The 19624-nt window shown below is 33.9% G+C and overlaps 1 protein-coding gene across 1 annotated transcript in view; it reads left to right on the forward strand.

Moving 5' to 3' along the window:
• Positions 1–19624, forward strand: part of LOC145735618 (potassium channel subfamily K member 18-like) — an 86499-nt gene that overhangs the window by 37953 nt on the left and 28922 nt on the right. The window contains exon 2 of the mRNA XM_081989610.1: positions 12586–12802. Coding sequence (XP_081845736.1) covers positions 12586–12802 — 217 coding nt within the window. The remainder of the gene's footprint in view (positions 1–12585; positions 12803–19624) is intronic.

Raw genomic sequence — 19624 nt, forward strand, 5'->3', positions numbered from 1 at the left:
TCGTAATTTATCGATGATAGGATTGCTTTCTATTATGAGGTGTCACACGTGAAAGTAACTAGGTTAAAAGTGTGTAGTTTGTTATCAATCAATTTTAACGAGTAGTTTTTCCCATTCCCTTCTGTTAAAACTAGCCCGTGTTGTATGTAAATAGGCTCGTTTATTTTCAGAGTAAATGAAAACAGTAGCTTTATTTGTTATTCCGCCTGAATATGTTTTGCATTGAAAGCGCGTTCTCTTGCATAGCCGCACAGTTTTACCCGACCACCACCCCCTCACATATAAATTTAATTAAAAACTTATTTAACCTCATTATTTCGGCGGTTTTAATACTATTTTATATACACACGCGTAGACGGCAAAGTGTTTAATTTAAATTCGAAACACACGTTAATAATAATTTATATTTTCCCGGAGCGGATGCAATTGAGGCGTGGCTAATTTTTAATACGATTCCCGGTAGGGAAACCTTTTAAAAAACGAATCGGTATCGTATATCTGTTTGTGTCGCGGTGGTTTTATATAATTTAATATGGATAAAGATGTGTACGGTGGCCAATCGATACATCGGAAACTTGAGACATTGATACGAAATCCGAGTGGCACGTAACGTCAATCTGTTGTTGTTTTACCGCACGGAAATGTCAACCTTATCCTATTGGATCGATAAATACCGGTTGCGTCAGCTTTCGTGAAAGCGCCTAAAGCTGTAGAGGGTTGAATTTTCCGAAAACGCCTACGGCCTTCAATCACTGAAATGTCAATGTTGACGTTTCATTGAAATTAGCTCTAAAAATGTTGGGTTAATAATGGGTTTTTCTCTAATTTTAGTAGCATAACTCTAGTATTACCAGTTTGAACATGAAATGAGTGTTATAATTCTGTTGAGACTGTAATTTCGGGTCGGAAAATTTTCCTTGATAGGGAAAACAACTGTCAAACTTGTCATTGTTATTGTCAAACTTATCTTGCATTCTAATGAGATTATTAACCGCCAGACATCTAACCGCCATTTGCACCGTCGTACTTTAAGCATAGCTTAAGTTAAGTGTGGTTTAGAGTGTGACTTTTTTCATCTGTACTGTCACAGTCTGACCCACACTTAAATTAAGCTCGGCTTACAAAACGACGGTGCAAACGGAGGTAAATGATAAAAAGTACATTAAACTTTATTTGAATTGATATTGGATTGTTGTATAATTAACTAAAAAACTAATTATTTTTGAGTTTTTAGATTTTCCAATTTTTTTCCGGAGAATTATCGGAAACTTTCTGGAAAATGTTGTAAACCTAACCTAACTAACGAATTTTAAAAAAAATATTTATAAATCTATCCCTTCTGGACAACACATTCCCGGTATAAAAGCTTTAATCTTTCGGTAGCGTGACATTTTCACTATATATGGTGTACAGGGTGATTAAAAGACAATTTCAAGGGCAAGTATTCAAGTTTACAACTTTCAAGGTTTAACAGTAAATAACTCACTTATTCGACGTTTTAGATAAAAATGCTATACAGGGTGGTCAAAAGAGAATTTCAAGGGCTACAAATTGGTATATTGAACCACCCTATAATTATCAAAACAACCGAGTTATTGACAAAACAATGAGGGTAGTTTACACGGTGATTCAATGAATTTTTAACATCCTTATAGTTTGTTTAATTTCCATTTTATAAAAAAAATACCAAATATGAATCTTGTAGATATTTGCGTCTACTTTATTCCTAGATGATCCATCAGTATACAGGGTGTCCCAAATTTGAGCAACAAACCAAACTTATAATTTGTTATTCGATTTTTGGAATCTACGTCAAATTCTAGGCCCACTTGATGTATAATGTTTGTATCGACATTCAATTGTTTTTGCTCTAGCAGGCTTACTTTGACCACCCTCCTCGAACGCAGAAATTCCCAATTTAAGCGAAATTTTGGTGCACTTTTCCAGAAAATCGTCCATAACTCGCTTATTTGAAACACTCTGTATAAATACACTGTATAACAAAAGAAAGCTAATAAAGGGGGCTATCATGTGACGTTGAGCGGGCACGGCTAAGTTGCTCCGTTTAGGCGCTAGAGGGCGTCAAAGTTGACTCTCGTTTTTTGCAGTTTTTGCTCAATATCTCAGGAAAGTTTCAGGTTAGGGGTTTTAAAAATTAACCTCAACTGCCTAAATATTTTCAAGTTTTGTGGATAAATCTCAAACATTTTTAAAAAAACACACACAACACTGAAAATATATACAATTAAATGAGAGGGCGTGGCCTGTAATACCGTACTAGAAGTGTCTCTCTTTGTTGCTCTCGTTTATCTTCGGGTTTGTTTTTCTTTGTCTATTGCCGCGTCCATTTTCATACAATGAAAAAACTCTACAAAAAACATACACGAAATTTTAAGACACCAGAGGCGCTTTCTTTCGACCCATGATTTCAGATCCACAAGCGTTATGATCTAAAAGTCACATGGTACCATGATTACAAAATTACACGACGTTCACGTGACTTTTGGATCATGACGCGCTTGGATCCGAAATCACAAACCGCAAGGGTATCATGATGTAAATACACCTGCGTACAGCACCCTCTGCTGAATCTTGAAAGAACTCAAAAGATTGCTTCACGCACCGCCTACTATACTAGAAATCCTATGAAGGTGCTTGTCAAAAATTCCAATATGGCGGAAATGTGGTGACAGTTTGCGTTTGTTTGTGTTGTGGAAATTGAGTTTTTTGAGGATTAGATGAATTTTTACGGTTTAAAATCAAAACTTGAGGTTATTTGCGTAAGTTATTTTTGTTTGCTGTCGTTCATAAGTTTTTCAAGCCACATTGTAACAGCAATTCAGGAAAAAGCCCAACCGTGTCAGTGTTTTACTTTACAAAAAACGGGATCTAACTAATACTTTGAAGTGGGATGATTTTACTCCAACACTATACTTAATGGTAAGTACTTTCTAGTACAGTAAACTTATTAGGTACTTGTTACATGCACAGGTATGTGAGTTACATTTTAAAGCATCCTTCAATGTGAGAGCAACAAAAATAATTTTGAATGAATGTTCTTGGTAATAACATAAGAACCATTTACCAGTTTTGCTTACCTAGTTTCAAGAATTTACAGATTTTCTCATACTGAACATTGTTCAAGCTAGTTTGCTGTGTGTTGTACTTTCCAGGACAAATGTTCTAACCAATTTGTTTAGGCTGGACTTGATTGTGTATAAAAAAGCTCTATCTATACATATCTGGATCAGGAATGAACCTTTTTTTGATTTTTCACTCACAACATGCAATCAACTACACGAAACAATTAAAAAAATACATACTTCTTACTGCATCTGCATACTATTAAAAGTGACATATTAAAAGTGACATTTTAGACTCTAGTATAGAGGGCGGTGCTTCACATAGTCTAGATTACTGGGATTGATTTTAAAATAATAAAACTAGCCAGTTTGACAGCTGTCACAGCAGGCTTTCTGCTGCGTTTCAAGTTAAGATCGTAGCGCCAGTTGAACTAAAATCGGGCAACCCGTTCCTAACCTAACATTATAAATAATATGACACTGTCACTGTCAAAATCAATGTAAACAAAGGGAGAAATGACAGCTGGAATGGCCGACACTGTTTTCAAAACTGATCACCAGAGGGAGTATCTCTTATCTTGAAACGCCAATAGAATCGTACTGGTAAAATGCCCATTTTTACTTGATACCAAATCATGTAGCATAACTTCCTGTAATCTAGTAAAAAAATAGGTGGTGATTTCGAAAATGGCAATAAATCAAGTCCGGTCCAGATTGTATTTTTGATTGTAGTCGTAAAATGTTTGGTGGAGAAACAAAATACGAGCGCGGTTATAGCTTCCTCGATACGCTTTTTATGGGCATTAGCCCATCAATTTTACGGGCCTCAATGTTTTTAACAAAGTAGTTACCATTCGGTCACAATAAAATCCCGACCGACACACAAAATGGGGGAATTAAAACTGAACGGTTTTACTGACTTGAGAATTTTACTAGCGGAGTCTTAACAGTGTGGTATGATTAAGTTTCCGCTAACGTATGGAAATTAGGGGTGAAATTAGTTCCCAGTTTCTAGCTGGAACGTAATTTCAACTAAATGCCTTGACAGACAGGTCCTGAATTAGTGCTCGATGTCAACTTCCCAACAAAAACTTAACCAATTTGAGGGGTTGAAGTTCCTTTTAATTAATTGCGTTCTTCGCTATTATTCGTGTCTTTTACCCTGTTTAGCACTGACATGACACGGTTTTGTTGTTATGATTTCTATCTCTCCCTAGTTTTTCGAAGGAAAAATTTGCTATTGTCCGTTTTTTTCTCTAAAAGCCTGAAGGCATGCACCACACCCCAATTTACTTAATGCGGTATAAAATGAGCTCAGAAATTGCCTCCTTCTTTTGGTAAGAAGCGCATTAACAGACAAAAGCTTCGGTATAAGGTAACGACAATAATTACGCTACCATATTATGAACACTCTGCACACAGTGTTGCCAATTCATTTTTATATTAATCTTGATTTTAGTTGAAAAGATGTGAGAGAGTTTGCTAATTTGTAGCCAATATTGTCACGAATAAGTAAATCAAGTAACGAATCACTTTTAATATAGTAAATTATGTTTTTATTACTTGAATTAATATATTTGCACAATTAAGCTCATTTGAGGTTTTTTTTTCTTTGGTTTAATGAAAAAATTTTTACAAAACCATAAACAAAAATTTTTTTACATCTGACCAGGTCTCGTGGGCCCCTAAAAATGTTTTCCTGATAACACCCCCCTTCCCAAAAATGAACCACATTAATCGAACAATTCCTGAGATAGAACACTTAAACAAAGCAAATTTTTCATAATCTTTGCAATTATGACACACCATTTATTATTTTTTACTTTTGAATGAAGCAAATTTGAGTTCAGTTCAAAGACTGTAATTTTGTTACTTCTGGCCTTACAAATTTATACAGCGAGACTCAAAATTCAATGCATTCATTTTTAAATAATGTTTTGTGCCTGTCAAAATGCAAGCTTTAAGATTTAAAATGTTTCAAAGGTTTTTGGATGGTTTCAACAGCTTTAGGGATTTTTTTAAAGGTTTTTCAGAAGCAGCAACTTATTTTAGCAACTTTCTGATTTTACAGGTTTGGAAACTTGACGAAACATTTCATAAGTGACTTGTGTCAGTCTACTAAACCGTATGTATTCGAGAGGTGGTTAGGTTAGGTCATCAGACTTGACAGACTGACACCTGTCACTTTTCTGCATCTTCGTCTAGCTTATTCATTTGTAACAATTTTCTCTTTTTAATAAAAATAGCATGACATTTATAGTGGATTCTTGACTGGTTTCCAAGTTACTTGGAGATTCCTGACAATACTAAAAATGTCTTTAAGAGAAGAAGAATTTCAAATGATTCTTGGAGAATTCTCTAGGGTTTGACGTCATCCTATAGTCATTTAGGCAAGACTTTGGTATAAATACAGGGTGTCCCAATGATAGAGTAAAAACTTAATTAACATTATAAAATCAGGTGCATAATTTAATAGCTGTAACCAGTTAGGACAAGTTTGATTTTATATAAAAAAACAATTTTTTTACAACTTTATAATTCAATTTACTTATCAAACACCTCTGTATGAATGGATCATATATCAGCGTCATTTATTCAGTTTGAAACAGCTAATTGCAAAACATAATTTCTTACTTAATTATTGTTTTGAGGTAATTAAAGTGGAGAACTACTACAACCTCTAATTGGAGCCAACATGATAATGGCGCCCCGAAAACCACTTTAGCGTGTTTAACCTAAGTTTTCGGTTAAACTTGTTTGGGATACTAGACCATTTCGGACTGGCCAAAGGAAATTAATCGGATAAAGTCGGTCTCGAAAAGGAAAAACCCTACACAATTAGTGCACCCTGGAAGTGGATATATTTTCTGGTTGGGCATCATCGTTTTGAACTAAATAAGGAAGTTGAAATCCCTTTTAACTCGAAAAGTTGGCGTGACCTCTCCTTGTTACCACTTCACCCTTTAAAAGTGGTTAACTGGTTCCGGGCCGTTAACTGCGCGAAATGGAGAAACATGTGTCTCCTTTTTTTATTGCCCTCAACCTTTAAATTGTTTGCGAGGGTTTTTGGAGAGTTTTTCAACCGAAAAGGTCCCGGTAACTCTTTCCATTCAGTTGGTAATCAAATGGGACGTGTACCACTTTAGAATAAGGCTTTTGTCTGCTTCCCTGTAATGAATACGAGCCTTAATGAAAGGTGTATGGCTGACGTATGTGCAAACTTAGGATCTTAAATATGGCTGTCGTGTTCCCGAGGGATTTGTGGATTGCTGAAATATTCAGCACTCGCCTTGGTTGGTTTGGATTTATGTGCCGTATTTGCGTAAATTACATGTTTGTAGTTTGTGATTGGTCAAGAAAAAACAGTACGAAAGTCATTTCAATTTGACATTTCAAAAAGTTATACTATTTTTTTCTCACGTTTTGGCTACTTTTTACAATCTTTTCAGTTTTATCGTTTGAAGAGACAAGGGAAATCTTTAACCTAACCGTTTCCAAAATTGCATCAAAATTTTGAAAATTTCATATCTACGCCATTTTTTGGATTTCAGCGACTCTAAAAAGCTGAAAATTTGCATCTTGAACTACTCTTTCACCTCGTGGTAACTGCAACACAATTGAACATATACAAGGTGTTTAAAAAACAGACCTAAAAATAGGATTTTTTTAAAACCTTTGTTTTAGCTGTATACAGGGTGGTCCAGTTTTAAGTATCAATAATTCACCATTTGATAGCCAATCAAAAAATAAGTTGACTTGCATTGTGTCATTTTCCTGAAAAACGTTTCCTAAGGAAGATACAGTCCTCCAAATTTCAATTTAAAAAATCGTTTTTTAGTTTAAAACTGAACATCCAAGACTTGTGAAAGTCCAAATTTGTACCGAATAGTCTAAAAACTTTTTTACTACTAGGAATGGTCTTATGATTCGCTTTCTCAGGCTGCCATCCTGGTTGAGTGTCTGAAACTGGCATTCAAGAACTAAAAAAAGTCCGGAAATCAAGACAAAGATTGTATTGTGCATGAAACTCATTTTTTACTACTAAAAATAGTATCAAAGTTGACTTTTAATGCTAGAACTGACTTTACTAGGACTAAAGAGAGTCCAAAAGTATATTTTCAAGACTTTAATTGGTGTACAACTCAATTTTCTGGACTGGACAACAAGTCTAGAAGTAAATTAAATTTTCGGACAATTTTATTTCTAAAAATTAGTTCTCAACACTATTATTGTAGTATTTGGTACCAAAATTCTTTACTTTTATTACTGAAGAAACTTGACTTTTGGAAATAGTCTTAAACTCGATTTTTCAGTCTTAAAAAGCACTAAAAACAATCTGAAATTCTTAGAGATGCTACAATTTATTGCACCTATGAGTGTAGAAGTCAATTTAATAGTGAAAACGCTTGAAATAACATTTTCAAGATTATGGTCAGTGGACAAATTGGCTTTTAGGCCTGATAAGTCAAAAACTTTGTAAAGATAGTCTTGAAACTCGATTTGAGGCACTGAAAACAGCCTTAAAATACTAAAAACAGTCTAGTTTATTAAGAAATACCCGAATTTTTAGAACTGAGGTGTCTAGAACTCGATTTAATAGTGACAAAGCTTGGAATGCTACTTTAAGTCTATGAAGAATGTAAAAATTGTTTTTTAAGTTTGCTATGTCAATAACTTGGTGAAGATAGTCTTAAAACTCGATTTTCCAAGCTAAAAGCAGTTTTGAAGCACTAAAAATAGTCCAGAATTCGAAGAAAATGAAAAGCAAAGTAAAAAGCACGAAAAGTTCGTTTTCAAGACAATTTTTATGAATCTAATTTTAATGTCCTGCATCTAAGACTATTTTCAAGACTAAAATATTGAAATTTGTCTTCAAATTATGAAAACTTACTTCAAATGCAAATTTTAAGCTTCTGATGTCATTTTTCATTAGTTCAGTCACATTTTGGGGTTCAAGTCAATTTTTAAGGTTTAAATGTATGAATTTGTAGTAACAAATTCTTGAAAAAGTATTTTTTATGTCTACAAGTCAATTTTTAGTATTAAAGTCTCTCGATTTGCATGAAAACTGGTTACAAACACAACTTTTAAGCTTCTGAAATTTTTATCTTTTCTAATTCAATTTTCAAAACTTAAGTCTTTTAGTTTGTCTGGAAACTATGAATACTGGCTACAATAATATTTTTTAAACTTCTTAAGTGAATTTTCCGTTTCCAAGACAATTTTTAAGTTGGGTTAGGTTAGTTTTGGGTCTTTGACCGTAATAACGTGTAATAAAGTGCTTGTTCCAAATTTGATCAATATTGCTTCAACGGTCTGACAGTTATGACAAAAAAAAACGAATTTTTTAACAGAAATTTGAAGGACTGTATTTTCCTTAGGAAGCACTTTTCAGGAAAATGACATAATGAATGTCAACTTATTTTTTAATTGGCTATGGATTGGTGAATTATTGACATTTAAAACTGTATTAATGCTCTGCTCCAGTTTAAGAATCTGCACGTCAGGTTACACGCCCTATATAATTGAATAAAAACTTTGAAAGTTTTTTAAAGGCCACAATGGCTGCTCAAAGTTAAAAGTAAATTGAACTCTCCCTCCTATCGAAGAATTTCCAATAAGGAAATCGACCTGCACCCTCGCGGACCAATTTACATAAGATAACAGAAATCCTTTGTAAAAGACGTATTGTAATAAAATTTTATAGCGTTTAAAGGAGTTCCCGATCGGATATTGTTAAACTTTGTCTGGCAACGAAACTAGTTAAAAGTTCTGATTCGCCAATCAAAACTCTTTAAAGTACATTATTCATCCGCGTTGTTCGGAATTAGGACGTTTTAGCTTTTCCATGAATAATTTTGTAGTGGGCGGTTAGGCTTCTTAAAACGGGGGGGAAACGTTTAGGTGGGAGAGTTTTGTTCGATTTTGTGTTGCGTATATCAACTGTATTTCCAAAAGGGGTTTGAAAAGCGGGAGGGTGCACAAAAGGTGTCCCTGACAGAAATTAGAAGCGTAAAACGTATCAGACGGGGGTTGTAAAAGGGGTTCGCGGAATCCACATTAATTTGACTCGAGTGGATTGTTTTCTGTATGGGCACGCGGTTTTGTTATGTCAAAAGTTATATGTAATAGCGCCCTATAGACACTCTATTCGAAAAGTTTACAACCTACACGCAAAATTAAAATATGAAAATTTCATAAGTCGGTAGACGTTTCAATGTAGTGTCAAGTTGATGGTTTTGAGCCACGTAGTCTAGTGAAAACTTGTAATTAGAAAACCGAATTAGGGAAAGTATAAACGATATTAAAAACTTTAAGCGGATTACAGGGGGAAATTAGATCGTTAATGGTTACGAGGTGATTAAACTACCGGCAACGTTGCCACATGTTTTCAAATGCTATTGTATTATTTCCTTTGGACGATCATGATTCGGTTACTCCCTTAATATGACTTTCAATTGATCTGACAGAAACAATTTAAAATGCCAAATTAGAGCTAAAATAAATATTTATAAAAAATGTTGCCCTTAAGTTGATACCCTTTAACAGAAAAATGTGACAGAAGGCAAAGCTACATTACCCTTCTCTTGAGCTAACTTCGGTTTAAAATACCTTTAGAATAGAACAAGAAAGAAGAAAAAGAAATGTAACATCTTAATAATATTACATTGAAAGTGATAATATAAGCTTATTTTTCAGTCAAAATGGAATAAGTTAAAAGAAGTAATTAAAAAAAAAATCCTTAAATAACAAGCTACGTTCAGTCGAAATGGAGTTACTTTGAAGGGTCACGTGACCGTTTTTCAGTTTGAACTGATACTGTCAAAGTCACGTGTTCCTTTTTCAGTTTAAACTGATATTTTTTAAAATCACGTGACAATTTTCAATTGTCATCAAATTTAATTTTAAATTTTACTGAACTTTTTCTAATCATCACAACGGATCTTGAAGGCTAAAGGTGACGTGACTCTTTCAAAATTAAAAATAAGATTTATAATGTCACGTGACAGTTTTCAATGTCAAAATGTTTTTTAAAGGTTCACGTTATCGTTTTTCAAACTGTTTCAGTTCAAACTGTTGTTTTCAAACGCACAAAACTCTTTACAGTGAAAATAGTCACGTAATGATTTTCAATCATGAAATTTATTTTTAAAAGTCACGTGACCGTTTTTCAGTTTGAACTGATACTGTCAAAGTCACGTGTCTCTTTTTCAGTTAAAACTGATATTTTTTAAAATCATTTGACTCTTTTTACAGTGAAAATAGTCACGTGACCGTTTTTCAGTTTGAACTGATATTTTTTAAAATCACGTGACTCTTTTTACAGTGAAAATAGTCACGTGACAATTTTCAATCGTCATCAAGCTAAATTTTAAATTTTACTTAACTTTTTTTTATCATCATAACGGATCCTGAATGCTCAAGGTGACGTGACTCTTTCAAGATTAAAAATAAAATTTATTATGTCACGTGACAGTTTTCAATGTCAAAATGTTTTTTAAAGGTCACGTAATCGTTTTTCAGTTTAAACTGATGTTTTTCAAACGCACATGACTCTTTACAGTGAAAATAGTGACGTAATGATTTTTAATCATAAAATTTATTTTTAAAAGTCACGTGACCGTTTTTCAGTTTGAACTGATACTGTCAAAGTCACGTGTTCCTTTTTCAGTTTAAACTGATATTTTTTAAAATCACGTGACTCTTTTTACAGTGAAAATAGTCACGTGACCGTTTTTCAGTTAAAACTGATATTTTTTAAAATCATTTGACTCTTTTTACAGTGAAAATAGTCACGTGACCGTTTTTCAGTTTGAACTGATATTTTTTAAAATCACGTGACTCTTTTTACAGTGAAAATAGTCACGTGACAATTTTCAATCGTCATCAAATTTAATTTTAAATTTTACTTAACTTTTTTTTATCATCATAACGGATCCTGAAGGGTGAAGGTGACGTAACTCTTTCAAGATTAAAAATAAGATTTATAATGTCACGTGACAGTTTTCAATGTCAAAATGTTTTTTAAAGGTCACGTAATCGTTTTTCAGTTTAAACTGATGTTTTTCAAACGCACATGACTCTTTACAGTGAAAATAGTGACGTAATGATTTTTAATCATAAAATTTATTTTTAAAAGTCACGTGACCGTTTTTCAGTTTGAACTGATACTGTCAAAGTCACGTGTTTCTTTTTCAGTTAAAACTGATATTTTTTAAAATCACGTGACTCTTTTTACAGTGAAAATAGTCACGTGACAATTTTCAATCGTCATCAAGCTAAATTTTAAATTTTACTTAACTTTTTTTTATCATCATAACGGATCCTGAATGCTCAAGGTGACGTGACTCTTTCAAGATTAAAAATAAGATTTATAATGTCACGTGACAGTTTTCAATGTCAAAATGTTTTTTAAAGGTCACGTAATCGTTTTTCAGTTTAAACTGATGTTTTTCAAACGCACATGACTCTTTACAGTGAAAATAGTGACGTAATGATTTTTAATCATAAAATTTATTTTTAAAAGTCACGTGACCGTTTTTAGTTTGAACTGATGTTTTGAAGATCACGTGACTCTTTTTTAGGTGCAAACGATCACTTTTTTTAAAATATCAATTAATCTTTTTAACGTCAAAACGAAATCCTAAAGGTCATGTAACAGTTTTAAATAGGAAATAAAAAATTTGACTGGCCACGTGACCGTTTTTTAGTTTTAAACACTGAATCACGTGACCGTTTTTCAGGGAAACCAGGAAGAGACATCTGTTTGCCTTAATTTCAATATGACGATGATTAACACGACAATTTTTTAAAGAGATTGACAAGGCACACGTCGTAACAATTATTATACTGTGCCAAGGAAAAGAACGGATTGAAACCATTTTAGAATCGCATTATGGATATGGACAATGGATAAAATACATTCTTACAAAGCCACCCATTTATCATCCGATAAAAAGTAAGAAATTTTGATGAAAAAACTGGGAAAGTAGGACACAGTTACAAGCAAGTCTTGAATTTGCTAGTAACGGTATAGAAAGCACAATATTTAGAATTTCAAGCTAAATTTAAAGGCACCAAAACCGCACAAAACCAATATAAAACAGTCGGACTGTTTGCAAAATAATAAATCATCGAGCAGCCCTTATGCACCGGACAACTCAATTGAATCTCGTTACGTTTTACGTCGATTTGCGAGCAATTCAAGTCGCATGTAATACACGAAGCCACTTTTTAACACGTTTTTTACTTTCAATATGTATTGTTATACCGTGCTGGCGTGGGTGGTTTGATTAGCTGGCGTACCGCCCTCTGTTGTGCCGTTATATTTATACCCTGGCTTCAGTCATCCTATATAAACGCGAAACTAGGTTGCCGCCACTGACAAAAGACTTATACATTTATACGTATCCATAGCGGATACGTTCTTCCGCTTTTATGTTGCGAGAATAAATATCCGGACGTATTATTGTAACGTGCTCTGAAACTTTGTCTCTTTCAGATGCAGAACGGAGAACGAGATGATGACAACGTCAGTCCGAGAAAATGTTCGTTGTCTTTGGTTTGCGGACGTACCAGTTTGCTGGTACTGATGACGGGTTACGCCCTCTTTGGGGCGTTACTGTTTAAGTTTCTGGAAGGGGGCGCCGATCATCATCAGGTTCCTGATTTTCAACGGAGCAGAGAAGATTGTCTTAAAGAATTGTGGATCATTACTGGTAAGTTAGATTAGAAAGATTTGTGTTAAAAAATCAGAGGAATCTGTGAAAATAGCTTCTTTTATAACTTTATTCAACAAAAGCAAAACAGTAAAAATACGAGCAATTTTCAACATCCTTTTACAATACACAATATGCACTAGAGTCTCAAAGTAAAAATGAGTATTAACACAAAAACTTTCTTCCTTGTAGAAGTATAACAACTTTTTGAACAAATTACAATTTCAAAATATCTACAACGTTAGGTTCTCAACAAAATTTTGAAATTTTTGGTAGCGGTTGAGCTTTTCTAAAAATATAAGCCAGTTGCTTCACAGCACTACTAATTTTAAAACTATTTGTTCTTTTTCTACAAAGTCTCTTAAGAAATGATGTCAAATATCAATGTTTTTGAATTCTTTAGTGTAACGCTAAACTTTTAAAAGTCACAACCTCAAAATCAGACTTCTTCGATGCTATGTATGGGATGAAATCATAAACATTAATCGATAGAATATAAAGAAAACTCGAAGCTTACGAAATGTGGTTTTACATGAAGATGCTGAGAATATTATGGATGGACAGAGTGACCAACAGTGATGGAAATAATGAAAAAGGGCTTAGAGTAATAAACACCATCAAAAGAAGAAAGCTTCGGACATATTGTCCGTTCTCCAAGGGAAAGTTTATGGCAGAAGACCACTAGGAAGAAGGGGAAATCATGGCTTAAAAACATCTTCTTCTTCTTCTTGAAATAGGCTTTCAGCCTGTTTTTCTAGCTTTAAGAAGTTTCTTGCGACGTCGACTCCACCTCTTTGGTGGTCTGCCTGGCGGTCTTCTAGACTGTGGTTTTCCGTCTCTCGCAATTTTAGCAATTCTATTGTCTTCCATTCTGTTTAATGTGTTGATTCCACTCTCGCCGTCTCTGTCTCGTCAATCTTACAATGTCCTGTATGTCGCAGATTCGTCTTATTTCTTGGTTGGGTATTCTGCCCCGTGATACTTCGGAGCGTTCTCATCTCTGCAGTTCGGGTTATGCTCTTGGTTCTGCTGGTGTCTGCCAAAGTTTCTGCGGCAAATGTGATTATTGGCCTTACGCATGATTTATACAGGATGGTCCAGTTTTAAGTGTCAATAATTGATAGCCAATCAAAAAATAAGTTGACTTGCATTGTGTCATTTTTCTGGAAACCGTTTCCTAAGGAAGATACAGTCCTCCAAATTTCAATTTAAAAAATCGTTTTATATTTTAAAACTGAACATCCAAGACTTGTGAAAGTCCAAATTTGTACTGAATAGTCTAAAAACTTTTTTACTACTAGGAATGTTCTTATGATTCGCTTTCTCAGACTGCCATCCTGGTTGAGTGTCTGAAACTGGCATTCAAGAACTAAAAAAAGTCCGGAAATCAAGACAAAAATTGTATTGTGCATGAAACTCATTTTTTACTACTAAAAATAATATAAAAGTTGACTTTTAATGCTAGAACTGACTTTACTAGGACTAAAGAGAGTCCAGTAAAAGTATATTTTCAAGACTTTAATTGGTGTACAAGTCAATTTTCTGGAGTGGACAACAAGTCTAGAAGTAAATTAAATTTTCGGACTATTTCATTTCTAAAAATTAGTTCTCAAAACTATTATTGTAACATTTGGTGCCAACATTTTTTACTTTTATTACTGAAGAAACTTGACTTTTGGAAATAGTCTTAAACTCGATTTTTCAGTTTTAAAAAGCACTAAAAACAATCTGAAATTCTTAGAGATGCTACAATTTATTGCACCTATGAGTGTAGAAGTCAATTTAATAGTGAAGAAGCTTGAAATAACATTTTCAAGATTATGGACAGTGGAGAAACTGGCTTTTAGGCATGATAAGTCAAAAACTTTGTAAAGATAGTCTTGAAACTCGATTTGAGGCACTGAAAACAGCCTTAAAACACTAAAAACAGTCTAGTTTATTAAGAAATACCCGAATTTTTAGCACTGAGGTGTCTAGAAGTGGATTTAATAGTGACAAAGCTTGGAATGCCATTTTAAGTCTATGAAGAATGTAAAAATTGTTTTTTAAGTTTGCTATGTCAATAACTTGGTGAAGATAGTCTTGAAACTCGATTTTCCAAGCTGAAAGCAGTTTTGAAGCACTAAAAATAGTCCAGAATTCGAAGAAAATGAAAAGCAAAGTAAAAAGCACGAAAAGTTAGTTTTCAAGACAATTTTCATGAATCTAATGTCAATGTCCTGCATCTAAGACTATTTTCAAGACTAAAATATTGAAATTTGTCTTCAAATTATGAAAACTTATTTCAAATGCAAATTTTAAGCTTCTGATGTCACTTTTCATTAGTTCAGTCACATTTTGGGGTTCACGTCAATTTTTAAGGTTTAAATGTATGAATTTGTAGTAACAAATTCTTGAAAAAGTACTTAGTTTTTATATCTACAAGTCAATTTTCAAAACTAAAGTCTTTTAGTTTGTCTGGAAACTATGAAAACTGGCTACAATAATATTTTTTAAACTTTTTAAGTGAATTTTCCGTTTCCAAGACAATTTTTAAGTTGGGTTGGGTTAGTTTTGGGTCTTTGACTGTAATAACGTGTAATAAAGTGCTTGTTCCAAATTTGATCAATATTGCTCCAACGGTTTGACAGTTATGACAAAAAAAACGATTTTTTAAACAGACATTTGAAGGGCTGTATTTTGCTTAGGAAACACTTTTCAGGAAAATGACATAATGAATGTCAACTTATTTTTTAATTGGCTATGGATTGGTGAATTATGGACATTTAAAACTGGACCACCCTGTATATTCTGGTATTTACTTCTAGTTTTAGGAACTGGTTTTGCCATATAATGTCTTTCAAACATCCGGCTATTCTAGAAGCCTTATCTATTTGGTTCTTTACCTCAGATCTCCTGTCCTGATGGGCGGTTATTTCTACCCCTAGGTATCTGAAGGACATCACCTGTTCTTCTATTCCGTCGCTAACAGCTAGTTTGCATCTTCTAGGTTCTTTTGCTAAAACTACTCTTTGGCTACTTCGTTCACGATTAGGTTAAAGAGTACCGGGCTTAGAGAGTCTCCCGGTGTCTTATTCCTGTTGATATGGGCACTTCTTGGTTCAGGCTGTTGTTCACAAATATGGTTCTCAAAAACTATTACCAAACTATTTAAAGCAGCCGTGAACAAAGTTATCATATCCATGATGATCGACAATATTTGGAACAAACAGTCACTTAAAGAAGACGAAGAAGATAATAATACTTATACAACCAATACAGTCTAAACGAGTTTCAACCAAGTTAGCAAACTAACTCTTCCTCATAATTTTTTTTAACACGTCCTAGTTGAAAACAAACAGAAACTATGATTACTAATATATGCATAGACTTTCGAACCGTGTTGGAACTCTCTAAAAATATGGGAAAAATCGGGCGAGATTGGCAATTCCGATTCCCAGGTCGGTGTTAAAATACAGAGGCCGGTTTCCCGGCTCGCCAGTAAATAAAATTTTTGTTTGCCTTCCTTTACCCGGGGTGCGCCTTCGGCCGTGCTTTATTCAACAAGTCTCCCCCGGGATACCGAAAATAATATTGGCCCGTTTCCGATATTCACCTGTTAAACATGCCACTTTATAAGAAGCACAATGTCGCCGGTGCAAGGTTTGTCGGTCATTAATTCTGTTTGTTTTAGTTCCGGATTTGAAGAAGCAAAAATTACTGCCCTCTTCCCGTTACTCGGAGGCTGTGCCGACAATCTCCCGGGAAATTTCCGCCCGAAATTTGCCCTAATAACTCCCTTTTCGAATGCCCCGGGTGTCAAAAGAACTTTCTTTACAATCGGAACTTATATTGAAGGGAAAGCGCGTTCAAGTTATGGGAAAAAATCCTTTTTTTATATGAGGTCGTAAAAGTGTATTGGTTTTAAGGTGGGTACGAACGCGCCCTCTGGGGATATTCGTTAAGGAAATAGGGCGCCGCCGGGTTAGCGGTTAAACTTCAACCCTAAACCGAGTGTCGGGGTTTAAATCGCTTTTTTCCATTCGTATAGCCTCAGGTAATTGTTACTTGTCAACACACAATTCGGAAATATGCGCATAAAATACACAAGGTAGGAGAGTTTTACCTTATAAAAGTGTGGAAAGTGGTAGTTTACAGTTGTGTGTTTGCTGTAATATTCTGAAAATCGTACCAGAATAAGATTTCACTAAAATTCTCCAGATTTGTTTAGTTTTTTTTTCAACTCTACTTTCTGATACTTTGCAAATCGTTTGCTGATCTCAGAACCAACAGAATTGTGTCTTTGGAATTTTAAAACGTTTTTAGAATAGGACCCACAAAATTCAACTCATGAATCTATAACCTATTTTTTCTACGAATGTTTGCAAATAAGCTACTTTGCATACGTAAAAGTGTGTGCAAAGTGGCACTTTCCCGCACACTATGCGGGAAAAATTTTTTCCCGCACACTTTTTAAAATGCTGATTATACCTTGCAACAGTGGTTTTATATAGACTATTATACATAAAATCTGCTTAGAATTTTGCGTAGAATTCAAAAATGTAATAATATTCAGGGGTTTCATATAAAAAACACGACTTTTTTCACATTATTCTTCCGTACAGTTTAGGTAAATAAACCACCTTGTCTCTGTCTTTGAAAATGAGGCTTGTTTCCTTAGAAACCAAAGCTCATTGTCAAACAACGCATTTATATGCAATTTAAAGTCTACAACAGTGTTTATTCTTACTTATTTAAGTTAAAAAAACTATTTTAATAATGGATATCACTGAAGATAAACTTCCGGAAGATGTTCTAAAAGCCGCCAACATGGCTAGTTTGCAATTGCTGCCTCTCAAATCGCGAGAAAAATACGAGAAACAGTACGAGTTGTTTACCCAATGGTGCGAACAAAAGGGGATAAAAACCTTAAAGGAAGAGGTACTTTTAGCGTATTTTATTACTTTAAGCAAAGAATTCAAACCTAACACAATGTGGTCAAAGTATTCAATGCTCAAAAATGTAATAAAAATAAAAAGAGACATCGATATCGGTGAATTTTATAAGCTCACAGCATTTCTGAAAAAGCAGAATGTTGGTCTTAAACCTAAAAAGGCGAAAATTTTTACAAAAGAAGAAATATTCAGTTTTATGAACTCCGCACCAGATGAAATTTACCTGTTAATTAAAGTTGCCACTATATTCGGACTTGCTGGTGCATGTCGAAGGGAAGAGCTAGCCAATTTAACCACTACAGATATTGAAGACAAAGGAAACCTCATAATTGTTAAAATTAGGGATTCCAAAAATCATACAGCAAGAAACTTTATAATATCAGAAGAAGTTCATAACGGAACCTACCTGCAACTGTACAGAAGATACACCGGCCTACGTCCAAAAAAGTCAAATAATCGTTTTTTCCTAGTTTACAGAAAGGGTAAATGTTTTTCGCAAAGTGTTGGAGTAAACAGTTTTGGAAACATGCCTTCTGAAATAGCTATTTTTTTGAAGTTGCCAAATCCAGAACTCTACACAGGGCACAGTTATCGTCGATCATCGGCAACGTTCCTGGCCGATTCTGGAGAAGGAATCACTGACATAAAACGCTTGGGGGGTTGGAAATCGACTACGGTAGCTGAAGAATACATTGATGAATCCACAAGTTATAAAAAAGGATTAAGTAACAAAATTCCGCTTCGCGTCGTTCGTCTAACTGCTTTCGCGTGTGGGAAAACATAACTTTGCACACTGAATAGGAAAACTACTATATCAGAACTGTCAAAATTATACTGATCTGTACTGATTGCACTGCTTATAAGCAATAATTTGATGGCTTTATGAAGTTGTATTTGACAGTTACCACCAAATTGACTTAGAAAAGATAAAAATTGATTTCAGAAGTTTAAAAATTGTTTTTGTAACCAGTTTTCATGCAAATCGAGAGACTTTAATATTGAGAATTGACTTGTAGACATAAAAAACTACTATTTCTGAAATTTTTTACTACAAATTCATACCTTAAAAATTGACTTGAGCACCAAAAAGTGACTATGAACTAATGAAAAGTAACATAAATTTAAACAGAAGCTTAAAATTTGCATTTGAAGTTAGTTTTCATAATTTTAAGACAAATTTCAAGGTTTTAGTCTTGAAAATAGTCTTAGATAGAGGACATTGACATTAGATTCATGAAAATTGTCTTGAAAACTTACTTTTCTTGCTTTTTACTTTGCTTTTCATTTTTTCAGAATTCTGGACTATTTTTAGTGCTTTAAAACTGCTTTCAGCTTGGAAAATTGATTTTCAAGACAATCTTCACCAAGTTATTGACACAGCAAACTTAAGAAACAATTTTCACATTCTTCATAAACTTAAAATGGCATTCCAAGCATTGTCACTATTAAATCGACTTCTAGACACCTCAGTGCTAAAAATTCGAGTATTTCTTAAAAATCTAGATTGTTTTTAGTGCTTTAAGGCTGTTTTCAGTGTAATAAAGTCAGTTCTAGCTTTAAAAGTCAATTTTTAGATTCCGGACTGTTTTTAATTCTTGAAATCCAGTTTCAGACACTCGACCAGGATGGCAGTTTAAGAAAACAAATTATAAGACTATTCCTAGTAGTAAGTAGCAAGTTTTTAGACTATTCAGTACAAATTTGGACTCTCACAAGTCTTGAATGTTCAATTTTACACTATAAAACGATTTTTTAAATTGAAATTTGGAGGACTGTATGTTCCTTAGGAAACGTTTGTGAGAAAAATGACATAATGCAAGTGAACTTATTTTTTGATTGGCTATCGAATGGTAAATTATTGACACTTTAAACTGGACCACCTTGTATA

Source organism: Ips typographus, linkage group LG1 (genome assembly GCF_016097725.1).
Source record: "Ips typographus isolate SLU linkage group LG1, UJ_Ityp_2.0, whole genome shotgun sequence".
NCBI lineage: Eukaryota > Metazoa > Arthropoda > Insecta > Coleoptera > Curculionidae > Ips > Ips typographus.